Source organism: Polyodon spathula, chromosome 19 (genome assembly GCF_017654505.1).
Source record: "Polyodon spathula isolate WHYD16114869_AA chromosome 19, ASM1765450v1, whole genome shotgun sequence".
NCBI classification, from domain to species: Eukaryota; Metazoa; Chordata; class Actinopteri; order Acipenseriformes; family Polyodontidae; genus Polyodon; species Polyodon spathula.
Genome location: NC_054552.1, coordinates 17,469,388 through 17,493,911, shown reverse-complemented (window position 1 = coordinate 17,493,911; position 24,524 = coordinate 17,469,388). Strand labels below are relative to the sequence as shown.

Sequence of the window (24,524 nt, the reverse complement as noted above, 5' to 3'; positions counted from 1 at the left end):
TGTGTTCTGTGTTTACAAGGAGCAGTGTTGTCTCACTGCCTGTGTGCTGTGTTCACAGGGAGCAGTCTTGGCCTCACTATCTTTGTGCATGGGGAGCAGTGTTGGCCTCACTGCCTGTGCGCTGTGTTCACAGGGAGCAGTCGTCCTCACTGTCTGTGCGCTGTGTTCACGGGTAGCAGTGTTGGCCTCTCTGCCTGTGTACTGGGTTCATGGGAGCAGTGTTGGCCTCACTGCGTGTGTGCTGGGTTCATGGGAGCAGTGTTGGCCTCACTGTGTGTGTGCTGTTCACAGGGAGCAGCGTTGGCCTCACTGCCTGTGGGCTGTGTTCACAGGGAGCTGTGTTGGCCTCACTTCCTGTGAGCTGTTCACAGGGAGCAGTTGGCCTCACTGGCTATGTGCTGTGTTAATGAGGAGCAGTGTTGGGCTCACTGCCTGTGTGTTCATGGTTTTGTAGGGGAACAGTGTTGACCTCATGGCTGGTGTGCTGTGTTTGTAGGGGAGCAGTGTTGGCCTAATTGCCTGTGCCCTGTGTTCACAGGGAGCAGTCGTCCTCACTGCCTGTGTGCTGTATTCTCTGGTAGCAGTGTTGGCCTCACTGCCTGTTGGCCTCACTGCCTGTGCGCTGTGTTCACAGGGAGCAGTGTTGTCCTCACTGCCTATGTGCTGTGTTCATGGGGAGGTGTTGGCCTCACTGTCTGTACGCTGTGTTCACAGGGAGCAGTCTTGTCCTCACTGCCTGTGCGCTGTATTCACAGGGAGCAGTTGGCCTCACTGCGTTTGTGTTGTGTTCACAGGGAGAAGTGCTGGCCACAGTGCCTGTGTGCTGTGCTTGAAGAGGAGCAGTGCTGACCTCACTGCCTGTCTGCTGTGTTCATGGGGAGCAGTGTTGGTCTCACTGCCTGTGTGCTGTGTTCATGAGGAGGAGTGTTGGCCTCACTGCCTATGCGCTGTGTTCAGGGAGCAGTGTTGGCCTCACTGTCTGTGCGCTGTGTTCACAGGAAGTAGTGTTTGCCTCACTGCCTGTGTGCTGTGTTCACAGGGAGCTGTGTTTCCTCTCCTCTGCGCTGTACAGGGAGCGGTTGGCCTTACTGCCTATGTGCTATGTTCATGAGGAGCAGTGTTGGCCTCACAGCCTGTTTGCTGGGTTCATGTGAGCAGTGTTGGCCTCACTGCCTGTGCTGTTTACAGGGAGCAGCGTTGGCCACTGCCTGTGCTGTATTCACAGGGAGCAACGGTGGCCTCACTGCCTGTGCTGTATTCACATGGAGCAGTCTTGTCCTCACTGCCTGTGTGCTGTTCACAAAGATCAGTGTTGGTCTCACTGCCTGTGTGCGGTGTTCAAGGGGAGCAGTGTTGGCATCACTGCCTGTGTGCTGTGTTTATGGGGAATAGTGGTTGCCTCAATGCCTGTGTGCGGTGTTTACAGGGAACAGTGTTGTCTCACTGCCTGTGTGCTGTATTCACAGGGAGCAGCATTGGCCTCGCAGGCTGCCTGTGTTATGTTCATGGGGAGCAGTGTTGGCCTCACTGCCTGTGTGCTGTATTCACAGGGAGCAGTCATGGTCTTACTATCTTTGTGCATGGGGAGCAGTGTTGGCTTCACTGCCTGTGTGCTGTGTTCAAGGGGAGCAGTGTTGGCATCACTGCCTGTGCGCTGTTCACAGGGAGCAGTGTTGGCCTCACTGCGTGTGCTGTGTTCATGGGGAGGTGTTGGCTTCACTGTCTGTACGCTGTGTTCACAGGGAGCAGTCTTGTCCTCACTGCCTGTGCGCTGTATTCACAGGGAGCAGTTGGCCTCACTGCGTGTGTGTTGTGTTCACAGGGAGAAGTGCTGGCCACAATGCCTGTGTGCTGTGTTCATGGGAAACAGTGGTTGCCTCACTGCCTCTGTGCGCTGTTTACAGGGAACAGTGTTGTCTCACTGCCTGTGTGCTGTGCACAGGGAGCAGTGTTGGCCTCACTACCTGTGCACTGTGTTCATGGGGAGCAGTGTTGCCCTCACTGCCTGTGCTGTATTCACAGGGAGCAGCATTGCCCTCACTGCCTGTGTGCTGTGTTCATGGGGAGCAGTGCTGGTTTCACTGCCTGCGCGCTGTGGTCACAGGGAGCAGTGTTGATCTCATTGCCTGTCTGTTGTGTTCATGGGGAGCAGTGTTGTTCTCACTGCCTGTGTGCTGTGTTCATGGGGAGAAGTGTTGGCCACTCTGCCTGTGTGCTGTGCTTGAAGAGGAGCAGTGTTGATCTCACTGCCTGTGTGCTGTGTTGATGGGGAGCAGTGTTGCCCTCACTGCCTGCGTCTGCTGTGTTTCTAGGGGAGCAGTGTTGGCCTCACTGCCTGTGTGCTGTATTGACAGGGAGCAGCATTGTCCTCACTGTCTGTGTGCTTTTCAAGGGAGCACTGTTGGCCTCACTGCCTGTGTGCTGTGTCCCCAAGGAGCAGCTGGCCTCACTGCCTGTGCGCTGTGTTCATGAGGAGCAGTTTTGTCCTCAATGCCTATGTGCTGTATTCATGGGGAGCAGTGTTGGCCTCACTGCCTGTGTGCTGTGTTCATGAGGAGCAGTGTAGTCCTCATTGCGTATGCGCAGTGTTCATGGGGAGAAGTGTTTCCCTCACTGCCTGTGTGCTGTGTTTGAAGAGGAGCAGTGTTGCCCTCACTGCCTGTGTGCTGTGTTCATGGGGAGCAGTGTTGTCCTCACTGCCTGTGTGCTGTGTTCATGGGGAGAAGTGTTGGCTTCACTGTCTGTGTGCTGTGTTCAAGGGGAGCAGTGTTGGCATCACTGCCTGTGCGCTGTTCACAAGGAGCAGTGTTGGCCTCACTGCCTGTGTGCTGTATTCACAGGGAGCAGCATTGGCCTCACTGCCTGTGTGTTGTGTTCATGCTCAGCAGTGTTGGCCTCACTGCCTGTGTGCTGTGTTCATGGGGAGCAGTGTTGGCCCCACTGCCTGTGTGCTGTGTTCATGGGAAACAGTGGTTGCCTCACTGCCTGTGTGCGCTGTTTACATTACAGGGAACAGTGTTGTCTCACTGCCTGTGTGCTGTGCACAGGGAGCAGTGTTGGCCTCACTACCTGTGCACTGTGTTCATGGGGAGCAGTGTTGCCCTCACTGCCTGTGTCTGCTATGTTTTTAGGGGAGCAGTGTTGGCCTCACTGCCTGTGCTCTGTGTTCATGGTAGCAGTGTTGGCCTCACTGCCTGTGTGCTGTGTTCACAGGGAGCAGCATTGGCCTCACTGCCTGTGTGCTGTTCAAGGGAGCAGTGTTGTCCTCACTGCCTGTGTGCTGTGTTCATGGGGAGGTGTTGGCCTCACTGCTTATGCGCTGTATTCACAGGGAGTAGTTGGCTTCACTGCCTGTTTGCTGTGTTCAAGGGGAGCAGCATTGGCCTCACTGCCTGTATGTTGTGTTCATGGGGAGCAGTGTTGGCCTCACTGCCTGTGTGCTGTGTTCATGGGGAGCAGTGTTGGCCTCACTGCCTGTATGCTGTGTTCATGGGGAGCAGTGTTGGCCCCACTGCCTGTGTGCTGTGTTCATGGGAAACAGTGGTTGCCTCACTGCCTGTGTGCGCTGTTTACAGGGAACAGTGTTGTCTCACTGCCTGTGTGCTGTGCACAGGGAGCAGTGTTGGCCTCACTACCTGTGCACTGTGTTCATGGGGAGCAGTGCTGCCCTCACTGCCTGTGTCTGCTATGTTTTTAGGGGAGCAGTGTTGGCCTCACTGCCTGTGCTCTGTGTTCATGGTAGCACTGTTGGCCTCACTGCCTGTGTGCTGTGTTCACAGGGAGCAGCATTGGCCTCACTGCCTGTGTGCTGTTCAAGGGAGCAGTGTTGACCTCACTGCCTGAGTGCTGTGTCCCCAAGGAGCAGCTGGCCTCACTGCCTGTGCGCTGTGTTCATGAGGAGCAGTTTTGTCCTCAATTCCTGTGTGCTGTGTTCATGGGGAGCAGCTGGCCTCACTGCCTGTGTGCTGTGTTCATGAGGAGCAGTTTTGGCCTCAATGCCTGTGTGCTGTGTTCACAGGGAGCAGTGTTGGTTTCACTGCCTGTGCGCTGTGGTCACAGGGAGCAGTGTTGGCCTCATTGCCTGTGTGCTGTGTTCATGGGGTGCAGTTAGCCTCACTGCCGGTGTGCTTTGTTCAAGTGGAGCAGTGTTGGCATCACTGCCTGTGTGCTGTGTGTTGGCCTGTGTGCTGTTTTCTTGGGGAGCAGTGTTGGCATCACTGCCTGTGTGCTGTGTTCATGGGTAGCAGTGTTGGCCTCATTGCCTGTGTGCTGTGTTCATGGGGTGCAGTGTTGGCCTCATTGCCTGTGTACTGTGTTCATGAGGAGCAGTCTTGGCCTCATTGCCTGTGTGCCATGTTCACACGGGAGCAGTGTTGTACTCATTGCCTGTATGCTGTGTTCACAGGGGAGCAGTGTTGTCCTCACTGCCTGTGTGCTGTGTTCACAGGGGAGCAGTGTTGCCCTTGTTGCCTGTGTGCTGTCTTCAGAGGTGAGCTGTTTTGGCCTCATTGCCTTTGTGCTGTGTTCACAGAGGAATAGTGTTGGCCTCATTGCCTGTGTGCTGTGTTAATGGGGAGCAGTATTGGCTTCATTGCCTGTGTGCTGTGTTCTCAGGGGAGCTGTGCTGCAGATCTGTACAGACACCCCCAGCTGGACGCGGACATCGAGGCAGTAAAGGAGATCTACACTGAGACCGCTCTCTCTGTCAGGTGAGAGGTGACACTGAACAGGTTACAAGGGCTTTATAGAAACTCTTTTTTTTGCCAAACACTGGCTTACCATGTGTTGAGAATGGTATCACATTGAGTGTTGTGCCAGTCTTGCCCCTAGAATGTTTCCCACAGTAAAAGCACAGCAGTGTAATAAAGCACATTGAAGCATAGGTGAGCATTGTAAAGCCTAGAAGGATGGTAAAACATATTAAAAACATGTCTAACCAGGGTAAACCTTGGATGATGCATACTGCAGTATAACCGTGGCATCAGGAAAATTGATACTTTTCTGTGCTGAACACTTTTCTCACCGTCATTCTAAAAGCTTTTTGTCACAATATAACAGGGCCAGTGATTAGGCTGCTAATGAATCTCAAGCCTTAGTCATCATTGCTTTAAATGCCTCTGAAACTATGCTGTGAAATGATTGAAACATGTTGAAAAGGTCTAGGTAGCGTGGTCATGACTGTCTCTTGGGAAGGTGCTGAATTTATTGTATGTTTTCTACACCATCTTCACCGACAGGGAGTATGGAACCATCGACGATGTGGACATCGACCTGCAAATTAACATCAGTTTCCTGGATGTGAGTAGACCTGCAGGGCAGGCCGGGCCACCTGTCTTTGTCTATCTAGCTATCTGTCTATCTGTCTGTCTGTCTCCTATCTACCTATTTATCCATTCGCTTCTGTCTGTCCTTTCTTTCTGTCCCTTTGTTGTTGTGTCTTTCTGCCTGTCATCTCTCCATCTATCCAGCAGTTCTCCCTGCCTCCCTCATTAGTTCTCTATCAGGCTTCCAATTAAATAAATCTTGAATGAGTCCAGTGAATTAGTCAAGTGTCCTTACACAGTACTGTACCTGTACAGTTTCATTTCAGCCTGTCCTGGCTGTGAATTTAGGAGTTACTGAGATGTGAAATCACAAGGTGCACTCTGGCTTATAATGCCCTGCCTTTATGAGCGTCTGTCTGCTTGTATTGTTCATGCATTGTCTGTCCGTCTCAGTGTGCCAAGTCTGCTGAGGATCCCTAATTTTTTTGTTCTTGATCTTTGTTTCCTCTAAGTTTCGCCTCCAAATCTGTGACTGTCTGTCTCTTATCCTCAGGAGGAGGTGGCGACTGCATGGAAGGTGATTCGAATGGAACCAATCATTGTGCGCCTTCGTTTCTCTCTGTCCCAGTACCTCGATGGACCGGGTAAGCAAGGGCAGCTACAGTGGACTCCATCCACTCAACAGGACTGTGAAAAATAGGATTCTTTAATATCTGTTTTTCTTTTTAGAACTGTGGAACACACCATTTTTTAAAAGTTAATGTTACTTTTCAATGATAGCTTTAGAGCAGTGGTTTTCAACCTGTGGTAGGCGGACCAGTACTGGTACGTGACAGGATTGCAACTGGTATGCACCGGCAGTCATTCTTTATGACAGTATGTTTCCTCAACCACAATACTCCCTCAATCATAATGTATCAATCTGTGTACCACTGAATCACAGAGACATGTTCCTCAACCATAATACTCCCTCAATCATAATGTATCACTCTGTTTGCACCACTGAATCACAGATATGTTCGTCAACCATAATACATTGTGAACTTTCAAAGTTCCTGATGGGGAACCAAAGCAGCCACTCTGTGTCGTTGATTGTGGTGAAATCATATCAAGTGATGCCGTCCCATTTTCAGTGAGAAAACTGGTTTTAATGTGTTAAGTCTCTGTTTTACAACAGCATTTTAAGATTGCACATGGTTACTGGTACACCTGGGGTCTATTGCACAAAAGTTGTTTAAAGAGTTATCATGATAACTTCCAGGTTTAATTGTGAAAGTCAAGCCTAGTCTGTTGCACAAAACAAGGTAATAATAACTCAGGCTTAAATCCATGGAAATTTGTCGCGATTAAACTAACCTGCTTCAGAGCAGGTTAACAAAGATTAATCCTGACTTTTAAAACTGGAAAAAAAAATGGTGTCACCTTTTATACTGAGAGTGGTAGATGTTGGTGCTATAATTTAAGAAGGGCTTTTTGTGGGGAGGGAGTGTTCAGTGATTGCCAGGGTCTGATTAATAATCCAGATTCCACCATCCTGTATCTGGCGGATCTCTTAAGACCCTCCCTTGAGCAACCAACCCGACGGAGCAGAGCCCTTACCCATATACAGGTACTCTGCATAGGTCTAAGATTTATGGCCCATGGAACATTTTTGTATACAGTCAACGATGCCGAAAATCTTAATAAGGCAACGACATGCAGAGCTTTAAGGAAAGTGTACCTTGCACTGAAGAAGTTGCTGCCAGTTCATGAAATTTCCCAGACATGGTCCATTATCATATGTTGAAACAAATTTATTGCACGGAAGTAGTAAAAATAAGCTGCTCTTTTGTTGTTCTCCATTTTTTCAGATGACTATTAATAAAAATTACCATGGCAACATACTCAAACAGTTCCAAGCACATAGATAGTAACATTAACCCAGCTTGAGTTATCTAGATTAATGTAAACTCGGTCTATATTCTTGCAAATGAATTAGCCTGCTAAGTTATATCCTGTTACCTCAAACCAGATAACTTAAACTACTTCTTTAAACCACTTTTGTGCAATAGGCCCATGGTGATCCCTGCTGATAACCACTGCTCAAAATGTTAATGTAATCTAAAATACCCTCTGCACACATGCAACTTGTCTTCATCTGGCTTTTAACTTGTTCTGGGCTGGAGAATTGAAAGGCTGTTTTGTCTCATGATTTGAGTAGAAGGAGGTTTCATTTACAAATGCAGTGACATTTGTGAAGCTCTTTAAACAAGATTTCAAATTGGCAGAGGCTGAATCTTAGCAGTTCATAGCTGATTCAAAGCTACAGTGACTCTCAAAAATATTCACCCTCCTTTTGACTTTTCCACATTTTATTGTGTTACAACATGGAATCAAAATGGATTTAATTAGGGGTTTTTGCCATTGATCAACACAAAAAAGTTCATAATGTCAAAGAGAAAATTAAAATCTACAAACTGTTCTAAATTAATTACAAATATAAAACAGAAAATAATTGATTCACCCCCTGTGACAGGCTGGCGAGTGGATAGAGGTCCAGAGACAGACTGCAGTTCAAAAAATATATACTTTTATTATAAATAAACACAAAAATAAAAGTGCACAAGGGCAAAATAAAGATATTTAAACACAAATAACAAAACACAAAACTTAAGGGCGATGCCTTCACTGGATTTAGAAAATTAAAAGAAATCACCAACAACAAACAATAACACCAACCTGCTTCCTCAGCTCCCTCTTCCTAATGGGAAGCAGAGGCCTCCTTTTATGTCAGGTGGCTGGGCGCTGATTGATCGTTAAGCTAATCAACTAATCAACCCCAGCCACCTGAACATAATAAACCCAGGCAGGTAGGGGAATTTAACCCCATTCCTGCGAATTTCTAAAGGGCAGAGCTGTGCTCTGCCACACCCCCTTTGCTATGACACACCTAAATAAGCTCTGGTGCAACCAATTGTCTTTAGAAGTCACATAATTAGTTGATTTGAGTCCACGTGTGTTCAATTAAGGTGTTTCACGTGATTTCAGGTTAAATACACCTGTGTCTGGGAGGTCCCACTGTTGGTTAGTACATTTCCTAACAAAAACTACATCATGAAGACGAAGGAACATTCAAATCAAATCCGGAATAAGGTTCTTCAAAAGCACCGGGGCCACCACCCCGTCCCAACTATAGCTTGGGGGATATCGGTAGAAATGCCATCTTTAGTTGAGGGAGGGTCCATTATCTGCTAGGTAATAAGACGAGGGCGATCACCGCCTCCGCCGCTGCCGCCTGGGAGCGAGCCAGGCGGAGTCCGTTGGGGAGTTAGCAGGCAACCCCAGGCAATCGCCCGCACAGTAGGGACTCACCAGTGTTCCCGGATCGTCCCGGCATCCTGAGTGTATCAAGGCAGGGGATCCTTGGGCCATAGCTCCTCACGAGGAGGGGGAGCGGCGGCTCCTCCACTCTGGCTCCGAGGAGCGGCGGGAGAACAACCTTTGTGGTCCCGACCAGGGTACAGATAGTCTACCGGTCAGGTAATTGGTGTACCACCATTGGAGACCTTTCCCGGGAAAGGACGCCAACCCGGATGTGTGAAAAGGGTGAAGAGGGGTAGAGCTGCGGTGTCGCCACAACGTATTGATAACCGCTAGCACCGTGGACTTAGAAGTGAACCTACCACCTACACCACACCCCCAGCGCGAGGAGGTAGTGGGGTGGCCCCTGATGCCCGGGGTGAACACTGCACCTCTTCCTGGGCCTGATTGTAGGGGCATCCTGCCCAGTTGTGGCCGTCCTCCTCACAACGGCCACACCAGTTTGCCGGTGGCACGTCTGGGCAGGACCGCCAACGGTGGTCCTCCTTCCCGCACCAGGAACACCAGGGGAAGAGGCTGACCAGGTCCTCCAGCGGTGGCTGCAGCAGCTTACATTTCTTCAGCTGCTGCCTCTCCTGCCTTTGCCGCTGTCTTTGCTTTTCTTTTTATTTAAAAACAAAAAAAAAAAAAAAAAGTCCCAAAAAAAAAAAAAAAAACAAAAAAAAAAAAAATAAAAAAACCTGCAGTACTGCTCTGAGCCTCCTGGAGGCGCTATATCCCACTCTGACACCAAATGTGACAGGCTGGCGAGTGGATAGAGGCCCAGAGACAGACTGCAGTTCAAAAAAATAACTATTTTATTATAAATAAACACAAAAATAAAAGTGCACAAGGGCAAAATAAAGATATTTAAACACAAATAAAGCAAAACTTACAAAAATAAAGATTTCCAGGCTGGGCGATGCCTTCACTGGATTTAGAAAATTAAAAAAAAAATCACCAACAACAAACAATAACACCAACCTGCTTCCTCAGCTCCCTCTTCCTAATGGGAAGCAGAGGCCTCCTTTTATGTCAGGTGGCTGGGCGCTGATTGATCGTTAAGCTAATCAACTAATCAACCCCAGCCACCTGAACATAATAAACCCAGGCAGGTAGGGGAATTTAACCCCATTCCTGCGAATTTCTAAAGGGCAGAGCTGTGCTCTGCCACACCCCCTTTGCTATGACACACCTAAATAAGCTCTGGTGCAACCAATTGTCTTTAGAAGTCACATAATTAGTTGATTTGAGTCCACGTGTGTTCAATTAAGGTGTTTCACGTGATTTCAGGTTAAATACACCTGTGTCTGGGAGGTCCCACTGTTGGTTAGTACATTTCCTAACAAAAACTACATCATGAAGACGAAGGAACATTCAAATCAAATCCGGAATAAGGTTCTTCAAAAGCACCAATCAGGAGTAGGATATAAGAACATTTCCAAGGGATTGAATATCCCCCGGAGCATAGTAAAGTCCATTATTAAGAAATGAAGAGAATATGGCACAACTGTGAATCTGTCTAGAACAGGCCGTCCTCAAAAACTGAGTATCCGGGCGAGAAGGGCACTAGTCAGAGAGGCCACCAAGAGGCCTATGGCAACTCGAAAGGAGTTACAGTCTTCCACGGCTAAGCTGAGAGACACTGTGCATAAGGCAACATTAGCCCAGGTGCTTCACAAAACTGACCTTTATAGGAGAGTGGCAAAATGAAAGCCATTGTTGAAAAAAACTCACATCAAATCTCGGCTAGGGTTTGCCAGAAGGCATGTGGGAGACTCTGAGACCAAGTGGAAGATGATTCTATGGTCTGATGAGACCAAAATAGAGCTTTTTGGCCTCAATGCTAAGCGCTATGTTTGACGCAAGCCTAACACCACACATCATCCTGAGAACACCATCCCTACCGTGAAGCATGGTGGTGGCAGCATCATGCTATGAGGATGCTTCTCTGCGTCAGGGCCTGGAATGCTTGTGAAGATAGAGGGCAAAATGGATGCAGCAAAGTACAGAGAAATCCTGGAGGAAAACTTGCTGAAGTCTGCAAGAGACCTGGGACTTGGTAGAAGATTCATCTTCCAGCAGGACAATGACCCCAAACATACAGCCAAAGCCACACTGGATTGGCTTAAAAACAAAAAGGTCAAAGTCCTGGAGTCCTCAAAGGAGAATATGTGGAAAGAGTTGAAAATTGCTGTTCACCAAAGGTCACCAGTCAAACCCCACACCTCAATTCAATTGAGAATATGTGGAAAGAGTTGAAAATTGCTGTTCACCAAAGGTCCCCATCCAACTTGACGAAGCTTGAGCAATTTTGCAAAGAAGAATGGGCAAAAATTGCAGTGTCCAGATGTGTAATGAAAGAATTAAGCTAACAAGTGGTTTTTGATTCGAAAGACATGAAAAGACTGACAACACCATTTTGGGTATTTATACCTTTGTAAACAACAGTTGACTCCACTCCCATTTGTTTTACCTTCTGTCCAATGATAGGGGTTTCCACTCTATCATTGCACATTCCCTCTGCGGTGGAAAAGGGGGGCTGCATACCATGTTGTACCTAGCAGGGTGCATCCATCTTGTCTTTCAGTTCCCCTCCCCATCTCACACTATCTCTGCTAATTTCCTGCCTTTTGGCGTTTAGCTCAGATGACCATCTGTGACTTGAGTCGTGTTAGGCTGTGCAAAACTGCACATAGCTGGTTTTGCCAAATGGTAAATGAAATAATTCAATACTTACAGAATACTGTATAGAACCTTAATAAAAAAGCATATTAAAGCAACTGAATTAGTAAGCACATTAAAACAACTATAATAACACATTCACATAATTTAAACAATGATTAGAAAGAACTAAACTATAAAAGACACACATACAATGTAAAACTTAAAATTAATAACATCATTAATACCTCATGCAGAAAGCTATCACTACAGTCCACCCTTTTTATACTGAATTGTACAACTGTAATCAAGTACAACCAAATTATTATGTATCTTATTAGTTGTTCCTGAGCTTAATAAAGCTACTTAGCAAAATTATGCTTTGTAATGAGTCAGAGACTGTTGTATCCAAGAATTAATGAGGTCGCTATGGCATTCTTATAACATTGCTTGCAAGATTTTGTTCCCCTGTTGCAGTCTCTCACAGTTAGTCACCTCTAAAATCAGGATCAGGATTCTCACTTGCTATGCAAGCTGAGCTTCATTAATCCTTTCCTTGAAAGTGGGCTATTGCTCCATCGGGTTATGCTTCCCTACATGTTTTTTGCAATCAGGATTCCGCCGACCCTTTATTGGCAGTGAGCCTCTCTGCATCTCTCGCTTGTTCTTAGCTTGGGGGGGATTCCTTCCCCCACCTCCTGTTGAAACAGGATTTTCAAAATCATGTGCAATATTTCTATTTTCTCTGCCAATCATAGCTTAAGTAACGCTCTATAATGTCATGACCACAGCACTCTTTGATCACTTATGATAAGAGATTTTTAATGTTACCTTAGCTCTTCACCAAGGATTTTAATTCACTTGACTCTGCTGCCTCAGCGGGTCTTACAGTTGAGATTTTAACGTTACTCTGGCTCTTCACCAAAGATTTTTATTACGCAACACAGTTTGCCTCAGCGGGTCTTACAGTCGAGATTTTGATGTCACCTGGCTCTTCACCAGGATTTACAATTTGCTGCTATACTTTTTTCTACTTATTCTTTTATTTTGTCTGTGGATTCCTGTACAGTGGCTTGCGAAAGTATTGACCCCCCTTGGCATTTTTCCTATTTTGTTGCCTTACAACCTGGAATTAAAATTGATTTTTATTTGAATTTCATGTAATGGACATACACAAAATAGTCCAAATTGGTGAAGTGAAATGAAAAAAATAACTTGTTTCAAAAAATTCTAAAAAGTAAATAACGGAAAAGTGGTGCATGCATATGTATTCACCCCCTTTGCTATTAAGCCTCTAAATAAGGTCTGGTGCAACCAGTTACCTTCAGAAGTCACATAATTAGTTAAATAAAGTCCACCTGTGTGCAGTCTAAGTGTCACATGATCTGTCACATGCTCTCAGTATATATACACCTGTTCTGAAAGGCCCCAGAGTGTGCAACACCACTAAGCAAGGGGCACCACCAAGCAAGCGACACCATGAAGAACAAGGAGCTCTCCAAACAGGTCAGGGACAAAGTTGTGGAGAAGTACAGATCAGGGTTAGGTCATAAAAAAATATCCAAAACTTTGAACATCCCATGGAGCACCATTAAAGCCATTATTAAAAAATGGAAAGAATATGGCACCACAACAAACCTGGCAAGAGAGGGCCGCCCACCAAAATTGACAGACCAGGCAAGGAGGGCATTAATCAGAGAGGCAACAAAGAGACCAAAGATAACCTTGAAGGAGCTGCAAAGCTCCACAGCGGAGATGGAGTATCTGTCCATCGGACCACTTTAAGCAGTACACTCCACAGAGCTGGGCTTTACGGAAAAGTGGCAAGAAAAAAGCCATTGCTTAAAGAAAAAAATAAGCAAACACGTTTGGTGTTCGCCAAAAGGCATGTGGGAGACTCCCCAAACATATGGAAGAAGGTACTCTGGTCAGATGAGACTAAAATTGAGCTTTTTGGCCATCAAGGAAAACGCTATGTCTGGCGCAAAGCCAACACCTCTCATCACCCCGAGAACACCATCCCCACAGTGAAGCATGGTGGTGGCAGCATCATGCTGTGGGGATGTTTTTCATCGGCAGGGACTGGGAAACTGGTCAGAATTGAAGGAATGATGGATGACGCTAAATACAGGGAAATTCTTGAGGGTCAGTCTTCCAGAGATTTGAGACTGGGACGGATGCATGCTCAAGTTTTCTGTTTTTTTGTCTTATTTCTTGTTTGTTTCACAATAAAAAATATTTTGCATCTTCAAAGTGGTAGGCATGTTGTGTAAATCAAATGATACAAACCCCCAAAAAATCTATTTTAATTCCAGGTTGTAAGGCAACAAAATAGGAAAAATGCCAAGGGGGGGTCAATACTTTCGCAAGCCACTGCAAGTCCCTTACACTTAATAAATCACTGTTTGACTCTCTCTACCATGGGATCTCTCTGCTTTGAGATTCTACCCCAAGTATCACGACTCACTAATTATTCTTTGCCTTTCTCTTTCCCTTCACTATGTGTGATTTATTCAAAAACTGACTCACCGGATGATATAATACTGCTGACGAATCTGAAACCGCACACCGTGAAATGTCGTTAAGGGTTGCTTTTCAGGAATCCCAGGTTTCGGCACCAATCTATAGTGAAATAATTAAGCTGACAAATGGTTTTTGATTCAAAAACACTTTATATACAAGAAAGGTATACCTCCAATACAATCATATAAGCACAAGATTTAAACTGACTTTGGATGAGACCTCAGTACAGCTCAGTGCATATGTTTGTATCAGAAAGCACGGATATCCATGGAGTCAATTCGAAAGAGATGAAAAGACTGACAACACTTTACCATTTTGGGTATTTATATCTTTGTAAACAACTGTTGACTCCACTCCCATTTGTTTTACTTCTGTCCAATGATAGAGGTTTCCACTCTATCGTTGCACATTCCCTCTGCGGGGGAAAAGGGGGGCTGCATATCACGTTGTACCTAGCAGGGCGCATCCATCTTGTCTTTCAGTTCCCCTCCCCCATCTAACACTATCTCTGCTAATTTCCTGCCTTTTGGCGTTTAGCTCAGATGACCATTTGTGACTTTGAGTCGTGTTAGGCTGTGCAAAACCACACGTAGCTGGTTTTGCCAAATAGTAAATGAAATAATTCAAAACTTACAGAATACTGTATAGAACCTTAATATAAAAGCATATTAAAGCAACTGAGTTAGTAAGCACTTTAAAATGACTATAAAAACACATTCACATAATTTGAACAATGATTAAAAAGAACTAAACTATAAAAGACACACATACAATGTAAAACTTAAAATTAATAACATCATTAATACCTCATGCAGAAAGACATCACTACAGATGTGCAAAGCTGGTAGGGACTATCCAAATAGACTCATGGCTGTAATTGCTGCCAAAGGTGCCTCTATCAAATATTGACTCAAGGGGGTGAATACTTAGGCAATCAATTATTTTTTGTTTTATTTTTGTAATTAATTTAGAACAATTTGTAGATTTTATTTTTCACTTTGACATTCTGGACTTTTTTTGTCAGTGGCAAAAACTCTTAATTAAGTGAATACTTTTGAGAGCCACTGTAGATCAGCAGTAAAGAATGCCTAGAGTGTAGCCAGGCTAGTGCACCATTTTCCACATGTCAGGAGGACAGTGATAAAGGCAGTTCAATTCAGAGCAGTGTTCTGTTATGATTAACCTGGGTCTCTGAGCTTATCTCTTGTGTTTGAATTGCAGAGCCATCAGTGGAAGTGTTCCAGCCATCCAACAAGGAGGGATTCAGTCTGGGGCTGCAGCTGAAAAAGTAACTAAGTCTATCACGTTATTTAAAGTAGTTGCAGCCAATGAAATAATTGCACAAATCTTACCTGTGTTGCACTTCCATTGGTTACATTATGTGCAGTTTGTATAGAAATAAATGTTATAGTGAACGTGCGCTTTCTGTTTAAAACATGATATCGGTACTATTTTTGGTTAAAGAAAGTGCTCAGTTCATTTAACTTTCTTCAGGTAGTCTATTACACTTGCACTTCCTTTTCACCTCACCAGTGTCTTCTGAGTCAAAGTATGTTACTGGCTTAAAGCATGTCACTCATAAGAGGAGACAGCTGGTTGATTTATGACAGGAAAGAAGTAATTGACAATTGAGTAAAAGCATAGCTTGCAAATAGATATTTCTTTAATGTAGCACCAGCTATCATGTTTTCAAATAACAATATGCAAACCATGTGTTTCTTTCAAAACTGCACATTTGAGACCTGTATAACAAATGGAAGGTCACAATAGGTACGGTTTGGGATTTATTTTGTGAGCTATAAAAAAAGAGATAGTTGTGTTAATCGGGGGAATAGTGCTAATTCGAAGGGCTGATACTGTTGATCAGATTAACAGTTATAAGATCTGGCTTTCAAGACCTCAGAAGGTTCTTTAGGTATAAGTGGACATTTTAAAGAAAATTTGCTGTAATTTACATTTGCATATCAGAGGAATTATTAATCACCTGGAAGAAATCAACCAAGCACTGTGAAAGATCTGTTAGAATTCTAGTACATCTTATTTTGTATAGAGAAGCCTTTCTGTGCATGGAGCAGATGACACAGATGTAAAGTTAAAAAAAGACAACTCTCTTCGTGTTTAATAGTACTTCCCGAGCAGTCTTCATTTTTGGCATTTCTATTTTTTTGTCTTAATAGTAGATTGTAATGACTTTGGTTCCCCTAGGAACACATCAGTATCATTCTATTCATGATGATCAAATATACCAGATAGCATCTTTTAAAAAGTAATAGATTATATGTTTGTAGTGACATTTGCTTCTTCTAGGTACTGTCACTAGACCCCTTCCAGCTAATCCAGGGGTAGGGCTCGCTGTGGCTGGGCTACTCTGGTTGGTAACATCACTTCTCTTCCTGCAGGATCCTGGGCATGTTCATCTCTCAGCAGTGGAAGCACCTGAGCAATGACTTCCTGAAGAGCCAGCAGGAAAAGAGACACAGCTGGTTCAAGGCAGGGGGCACCATCAAGAAGTTCAGAGCCGGACTCAGTATATTCTCCCCCATCCCAAAGTGAGTAGCTGCCGTCTAGCCCTCTCCATCTTCAACACCCCGGTTAAACCGGGAATCTCATTGAGCCGACAGGGATTAAGCTCTAAATATGTGGAATTGTGAAAACTCACCATAAAGCCTTTAGTGACCCATGCTGTTGAACCTTATTGCACTTCCTGGACTACAGAAGTGTGTGTGGATGTACACCTCAAACGCCTTCGTGCCGGCCCTCTACTTTTATATATTTGGAATGTCTTTCAGGTATTGAGCCAGAATTCAGTTGATATTTAGCACCCTTTTGTATTCTTGTTTATCTTGTGAGTTTTTTTATACCATTATTTACTATGAACTGACTCTCTCTCCTTCTCTCCCCCTTTACTTACCCTCCCCACCACTACACTTCTCTCTCCCCTCCTCCCCTTTACTCCTCTCTTTGTAATCTGTATCTCTCTTTCTCTCCCTTCAACCTCTCTCCTCCCTCTCCCCTCCCCCTCTCTTCCTCCCCTCCCTATCTCGCACACTTTCTCCCTCAATCCTCTCTCCCCTCCCCCCTCCCTATCTCGAGCCCTTTCCTTCTCTCCCTTTCACCTCCCTCCCCCTCCCTCCCCACTCCCCCACCCTCTTTCTGGTAGGTCTCCCAGTTTCCCTCTCCTCCAGGACTCTGTGTTAAAGGGGAAGCTGAGTGTGCCAGAGCTACGTGTGACGAGGCTCATGAACCGCTCCATCTCCTGTACCATAAAAAACCCCAAGGGGGAGCTCTTCAGCTACCCCCCAAGCAGCCAGGCAAGCCACACTGTTAAACAGGAGAGCTGACCCTTTGAGATATTGTCTCAATACAAGAGCTGTCTCCAGTGAACAGTTCTGTAGAAATGCTAAAAAAATGCTTTTTTTAGGTCATATAAGTTTTTCCAATGGACAACAAAACATGTTATTCAAATGTCCCTCCTATGCAATTCTATTCAAATGCATATGCATTTGATGAAGTGTTATCAGCTTTTTTCTTAGAGAAATAAAACAATTACCATGGAATTAAATTAGATAAAATCATTTCTACCATACTTGGGTGCCACACAAGATTTTTTTTCCTGTATAAATGATTATTTGTCTCTGATCAGTTAACTTTTCTAACAGTGTGCTTTTTTATACATCAACATTATAATAGTTCAGTTTCCCATCACATTCCTGGGTTCTATTTTTCTAATATCGGCTTTCAAGTCTGCCAGCCCCATCTACACTACATTATATGGACAGAGCTGAAAGGTCACATTGTCACATGTGTGGATTGGAATGAGGAAGGGTTAGGTTAGGTTAGGGTAGAGTAGGATGGCTGACAGAGCTGAAAAGTCACATTCTCAGATGTTTGGAATGGAATGAAGGCTGCTCAGTCCTGGCACATGGGATTCTCTTTTCAAGCTCAAACATATTTTTTCATTTTAAAACAGACATCTGGTACTACACTAAGTTCTCAGTTTGCAGGAGGTCTGTTACTGCTTTACCCTTTCACTCCAGCAGTGTCTTCAGAGACAGAACAAGTTACTGAGAGCATGCCAGTCAATAGGGGAAGCAGATGATTAGTTATTGAAAGGATAAAAGCTAGGGAAGGGGTGCGCAGGCAAGTCTTAAAGCATGGCTTACAAACAGAGATTTCTTCAACCTAGAGTAGTACCAGATATCAAATTAATGTTTGCTAAAACATGTGATTCTTTCAAAACTGCACATTTGAGACCTGTATAATGAATGGCTGTGGATGGCAGAGAAGATTTCTGGAGTTAGTCTGAATTTATACATCAAAAATAATTCAAAATATTGATTTGCAATATTATTATGTATTATGTACAATGCATGTCTAGAATGAGGAGAGAAGCCCCTTGCTGTCTGGCTAGCATCCCTCCCATAATCAATAAGGAGATAAGTCTCTTGCTGTCTGGCTAGCATCCCTCCCATAATCAATAAGGAGGGAAGTCTCTTGCTTTCTGGCTAGCACCCCTCCCATAATCAATGAGGAGAGAAGTCTCTTGCTGTCTGACTAGCACCCCTCCCATAATCAATGAGGAGAGAAGTCTCTTGCTGTCTGACTAGCACCCCTCCCATAATCAATGAGAGAAGCTCCTTTACTGTCTGATTAGCGCCCCTCTCATATTCAATGAGGAGCTCTTGCTGTCTTACTAGCACCCTTCCCATTTATCTCCTTGTCTCCACTTGACCCATCAGAGCGTGTCTGTTCCCGCTGCCAGGCCTCCCCCGCAGATTACCACGAAGCAGCTGATTGAATTGTTTTTCTCATCCCAGGCGGGCGGACACTGCAAGAACATCCCTACCCTGGAGTACGGCTTCCTCGTGCAGGTAGGGCTGACCTAGTGCTGAGCTCATGGGTGGTGTTACAAATAATTAAATCTGATAAACTCTAACATTGCTGTTAGCTTACCAACTCCTCCTCCTCTCTGTATAGATTATGAAGTATGCAGAGCAGCGCATCCCCACTCTCAATGAGTACTGCGTGGTGTGTGATGAGCAGCATGTCTTTCAGAATGGATCCATGCTAAAGGTGGAGTATCCAGATCACAGATCTCATTGACAGGATGTACCGACACAGTCATGAAAACAATGTGAAGCACTGGTGCATCACAGAACATACAAACACATAGCATCAGGACCTCTTGCCTGTGTCATTCCAAATTCACCAACTCAAACCATCACCATCAGCCATTTGATTTCCTTTTTGTTTTTTAGGCACTAAGTGGTGCTGGTGCTTACTAGTGTAAATACACTTGACTGAGCTAGCCTTCCTAATAGATGTGTACAGCAGTTCCTAAACTCATAGAGTAATCAAAGAACAATAAGAATAAGAACCACTCAGAAGGACTGTAAACCTCATACAAAGGCAAAGGGGCTCCTTTAGACCTGACTTGACAGTGTTTTGAGGTCAGTCACCTGCAAGAACCTGGACGAGTGCTGATGGTCTGAATGAATGTTCTGATGTTTTGTGTCTCTGCAGCCAGCGGTGTGCACCAGGGAGCTGTGCGTCTTCTCCTTCTACACGCTGGGGGTCATGTCCGGAGCAGCCGAGGAAGTAGCCACTGGAGCAGAGGTGACCACATGATGAGATACACATATTCATACATTACTGTCAGTGTTTTTCTACAGTTACCACTGTGCACAGTTACATTCTACTGTGGTAATGCCACTTTGAGGCATTGGTTGGCCCCTCGCTTCATACACTGATACACATGATATTCATCAGAGGCCTCCCTGCTTAAGTTCTGAAACATGACAAGATGGTGTCGTTAGACATTAATCCATGGTACAAGACGGACTTCATTCCTATGTGTGTGTTCCGGGTGGTTGATCTGGTAGAAGAGGCTTCATGACTCTGTGTGTGTGTTTGTGTGTGTGTGTGTGTGTGTGTGTGTATGTGTGTGTGTGTGTGTGTGTGTTCCAGGTGGCTGATCTGGTAGAGGGGCTTCATGCCTGTGTGTTTGTGTGTTTTTGTTCCAGGTGGTTAATCTGGTAGAGGAGGCTTCATGTCTGTGTGTGCCTGTGTTTGTGTTCCAGGTGGTGGACCTGTTAGTTGCCATGTGCAGAGCGGCGCTAGAGTCGCCCCGGAAAAGCATCATCTTTGAGCCCTACCCTTCTGTGGTCGACCCCAACGACCCAAAGACCCTGGCCTTCAATCCCAAGGTAAATACTGCAGTTTGCCAGTGCTGTCAACTCCCAGCTACCAGCCTGAGGACTTCAAGGTGCCTGTATAAGCCCGAATCAGTTGGATTTGAATAACTAGGAATATAAAGCCAGAAGCAGTTAGAATGTATGTTTGGCCTGAAGTATATGAAATATATGTGGATTAGTGACCCAGTCGCTGTGTCTCCTCCCTCCTCTCCCCACAGAAGAAGAACTATGAGCGTCTGCAGAAGGCTCTGGACAGTGTGATGTCTATCCGGGAGATGACACAGGTAAGGGTTCAAACCCAGTGTCTAGACCAGAGATCCTGATGGCAACAGGCACATTTGTGTATTGAGTAAGGTTAAGGGCATGATCATGTTTCTAAAATGTAAAATAAAAATAAAATTACAGGCAAATACGGAACTATCAAACGACACAAAAGCAGAGATTGAGACCCAGAGTAGTTAATTGTAGTGTGTTTAATTTCTCTACCAATACAACAGTGTTGCACTATTCCAGATTATGACAGCTGGGACTTCAAGACACAACACGCTGATACAGTTTTAAAGGGTCCCTGGTGTATACTTTGGTAGCTTTCCACAGACACTACAAGGCAATGACTTGTTTGAATAGTTCCTCCACTAGATAACGCAACAATTAAGTAAAATCCATTAAGTGATTTGTGCAGTCTTTGTTTGGAGCCCTTTAAATGATTTATGAGTGGCTTTGAAAAGAAATAGCTTGGTGTTTTGGCAGGTAATAAAACCGGTACTAAGAAGAAATAAATAAGAAGTCTATCCTTGATTAAGAAATATATTCATTTGAGCGCACATACATTTCTGTTTCAGATCTCAGCAGATCTAGAAAATTTCACTAGCAGACAGCAGTGTGGTCAGACTGTGGCCTTGGACAGCTGACCACATGGCTTGTTTTGAATGGCTGACTTGACATCCTCTATTTCAGGGTTCGTATTTGGAGATTAAGAAACAGATGGACAAGCTGGACCCCTTAGCCCACCCTCTGCTCCAGTGGTGAGTAGAAAATCGTACGTTAGATTGTCATAGAAAATTCCAACAGAGTGCTGTATAATGAATATTTCTTCTGATTCTCCTGTTTCAGGATCATATCAAGCAACAGATCCCACATCGTGAAGCTGCCGCTGAGCAGGGTATGTTTCAGATCAGACTGTACTGTGGGGGTGGGGGGGTGGCGTAGCCCCCCCAAGGTCAAGGCTGGTCTGCAGCCTTTGAAACAGTATAGCCAGACACAGAAACTGCAATTCAAGCACTTCTTGCACACTTTCAATTCCTAAAAAAAACAAAACAAACTCTGGAACAAACTAAAGGGTTAACCACAACCAGCATTCCCTCGAAGCTTTTTAGATACTGACAAACTTGTTATTTTGACTGAGAAAGGGTAAATTACACTGTGTAACAAAATTTTTTATTTTTTTTGTTCCTGGATAGTAAGTGTAATTTCCTAATTGCTTATGCCTCAAAAGTATAGAACATGGCTATTATTCCCCACAAACTTTGCTTTTGTGACCAGGACAGTGATATTTCAAAATATCACTATTTCCAATGGGAAAATGGGCAAATAGACCTCCTAGGCCAGGCGAGTTGTCCTTCATGGCATCCAGATCAGACATCTCGGACCGAGCCACTTCCATCGGGCAGGCCACAGCGCAGGACTCCTTGCCAACCCTGCCGCATGTGTTGCCGAGGGAAGTGTTCCGGGAGCTAATGCAGCGTGCAGCTGCAGCCACGGACGTTCCCTGGCCAGTGGAACAGGAGGGACAGGGGAAACGCTTCCTCCAGAAAAAGAGCAACCACAGCAAGCCCTCCCTTTGCGCCAGGACTTCCTGGAATTGGTGCGCTCCTCCTGGAGCAACCCAGTGTCTGCACCCTCAGCCTCCAGAACAGCAGAGTCTCTGCTGCACAATGAAAGCACCCAAGAAGCGGGCCTAGGCACATTCCCCACTACTGGGGACATGGTCACGGTATTGATGCAAGGTTCCACCTTCACTAAGGGGGATAAGGACCCTGCCTGTCCATCTAAGCCTTGCACAACAACAGATGCAATGCTAAGGAAAGCGTACGCATCGGCAGCACTGTCAGTTAGAGCAGTGAATGCCAAGGGTATACTGGTGCTTTACCAGACCCAGTTAGCAGAGAGGCTGCAGGAAAGATCCACAGAGGCAGACATAGGGGAGCTCCAGGTGGTGGCAAAGACGATGACTGACATAATAGGGGAGTTAGGCCAGGCATCAGGAAGTTCTCTGGCGGCGATGGTGGCCGCTCTCCGGCACTTGTGGCTGACGCAAGCCAAGGTTGTGGAGACTGAGAGGGTAGTGTTACTGGATGCCCCTATTACACCAGGGCAGACATTTGGGGCGACCACTGATGTGACCCTTGAGAGGTCCCACAAGGCCACAGAGGTTACATCCAAATTCTCGCTCCACAAAACAATTGATATTTATAATTACGCTTCTCTCTCTCTCTCTCTCTCTCTCTCTCTCTCTCTCTCTCTCTCTCTCTCTCTCTCTCTCTCTCTCTCTCCCCCATTCTCCACTCCCGAACACACAACCCAGAGTATGTGAAAACATGCTGCTTTTATGCAGCTGTACCAAGACTCGACTAATCAATCATTCAGTTGGAGTCATTCAAGTGAATTAATAAAGTGCAATTCCCCATGCTCACATATTGTTACCTTTTACTTGCACGTGAAGTGCTGTGCAATCCTCATGCCTAAATACAAATATACATTTTAAACACTTGTGTTACACAGACCCGTTTCTATCCTGTGTACCAATGACTATACACCAACATTAACACACAAAATACACGCAGGGGCGGGCACTTTGCCACAGTCCCATAGAAAAGGGCCCCATATCACAGTAAATCGCAGGCTACCTCGAGGCAAGTGACTCTCTACTGCACTTTAATGCGGTGCAACTTTAAGTGTAAACTCAATACTTTATTTTTCCAGCAGAGAGCACCAGAGAGCTTTTAGGAATTTATATGGCTGTGTACTGTTCATCCTTAACAATATTATTGTGTTTAAGATGTGTTTAATGCCCCCTCCCTCTTGGGTACTCTATTAGCAAACATACTGTATTTTTTAAAATGATTTTATGGATTGACTACAATGCTGGTAATGTGTAGGCTGTATTGTTTGTTGTACGGTAATACTTCATTTGAATAGTATGTCAATTTTTCTATTTTCTTCACTTTTGAATGGTGCTTTATGATTCTCCAGACAAGCTTAAGAAGCTCAAAGCCCAGTAAAGGCAGATTGACAGAAATGTGATAATATCTGGATACTGGAGCAACAGAACCAGAACCACCAGCATGAAACACCATACCATAGCCAGAGAAACAGAACATCTCCATTGAAATGACATTGAAGTGACTGGCTCTTTAATATTATAACTCTCTAGAATAGCCCTAGTCAATTCAGTTATTCCATTCACTCAGATTCTAAGACCTTGTTGTTTTGTTTAGAAGGTTTCTCACACATTTGCAGAGCATCCAGTTGTTGAAAAACAGAGACGGTCTTTAAACAACCCTTCGAAATACAAAACATGATGTTTAAATGTTGCTTTCTGTCAAGAGACTCTGCTCTCTGCGCCTCATCCCACGCAGGGAAAAACATGCTTGCAACAAGATATACCCCAGTACTGTATACTGTAGTGTACAAAGATTTACAACAGCTTCTTATTAAGTGGTTTAGAAGTCCCTGGCGTACAAAGAGACCCTAGTTGATGAACAGTCAGGATTTTTCATCGTTGGAAAGGCTGTTGGAAACTAAAAAAACTGCTCAATTTCAGTGCAATAAACCACACAGAACACCTCTATCATTCCGAAAGGAGAAACATTGCATTTCAAAGGAAGATAGCTGTATTTACTTATCCTAGGAAATTTAAGTTATTAATGTAATTTGTGTTTTTTGTTGTCCAGCATAAATAAGTAATAAATCACATGTCACTGTAATGTACCACATGCCAATATCAATTCAGTGAAAGCTGAACTAACAGGTGGATAACTGGCTCCCTCATTCACTATGTTGAAAAAAGTGCTTCAGAGTTTACTGGCTGGTAATAGCAGACTAACCAACTGTATGCACTTAAATCCAATCAAACCCGGGTGCTGCTACAAAGTGGGTTACACGCAGAATTATGCAGAATATCTTAATCATGTTGAATCAGTTCCTCAAAGCTTGAATTCAGTTCCATTTTGATTATATAAACACGGCAAAGGTTGTCTCAGTCATTTCTAATAGGTCATGAATGAACTGAGTGAAATTAGATTAGACTTCATGGACAGAACAATGCGACAATAGATTTGTAGCACCGCCTGGCTGTATCACATGATTCTCACAGAAAGATGTGTGAGTGAAGATCAGGCAGTGGAAACTGTTCAATAACATCCAGTGACAATACTGCTTCTGTTGAGTCCGTCCTTGCCCTAGCCCCAAATTGATTTTAAGTTTGACAGTTGATGCAGTGACATTCCAGCATCTACTGCCTAATAGAAGTGCGGTAGAA

At 44.8% G+C, this 24,524-nt stretch overlaps 1 protein-coding gene across 10 annotated transcripts in view; it reads left to right on the top strand.

Moving 5' to 3' along the window:
- The window catches only part of LOC121294681 (protein mono-ADP-ribosyltransferase PARP6-like), a 64,703-nt gene that overhangs the window by 15,239 nt on the left and 24,940 nt on the right, over positions 1–24,524 (top strand). For 6 of the 10 annotated variants that reach the window (XM_041218653.1, XM_041218654.1, XM_041218655.1 and 3 more), the window contains exons 4-16: positions 4,615–4,709; positions 5,238–5,298; positions 5,818–5,908; positions 15,012–15,078; positions 16,190–16,339; positions 16,951–17,101; positions 18,530–18,661; positions 18,768–18,863; positions 19,314–19,406; positions 19,871–19,996; positions 20,203–20,268; positions 20,942–21,009; positions 21,098–21,146. In XM_041218653.1, coding sequence (XP_041074587.1) covers positions 4,615–4,709; positions 5,238–5,298; positions 5,818–5,908; positions 15,012–15,078; positions 16,190–16,339; positions 16,951–17,101; positions 18,530–18,661; positions 18,768–18,863; positions 19,314–19,406; positions 19,871–19,996; positions 20,203–20,268; positions 20,942–21,009; positions 21,098–21,146 — 1,245 coding nt within the window. The remainder of the gene's footprint in view (positions 1–4,614; positions 4,710–5,237; positions 5,299–5,817; positions 5,909–15,011; positions 15,079–16,189; positions 16,340–16,950; positions 17,102–18,529; positions 18,662–18,767; positions 18,864–19,313; positions 19,407–19,870; positions 19,997–20,202; positions 20,269–20,941; positions 21,010–21,097; positions 21,147–24,524) is intronic. The other 4 variants (XM_041218657.1, XM_041218658.1, XM_041218659.1 and 1 more) reach the window with 2 other exon arrangements.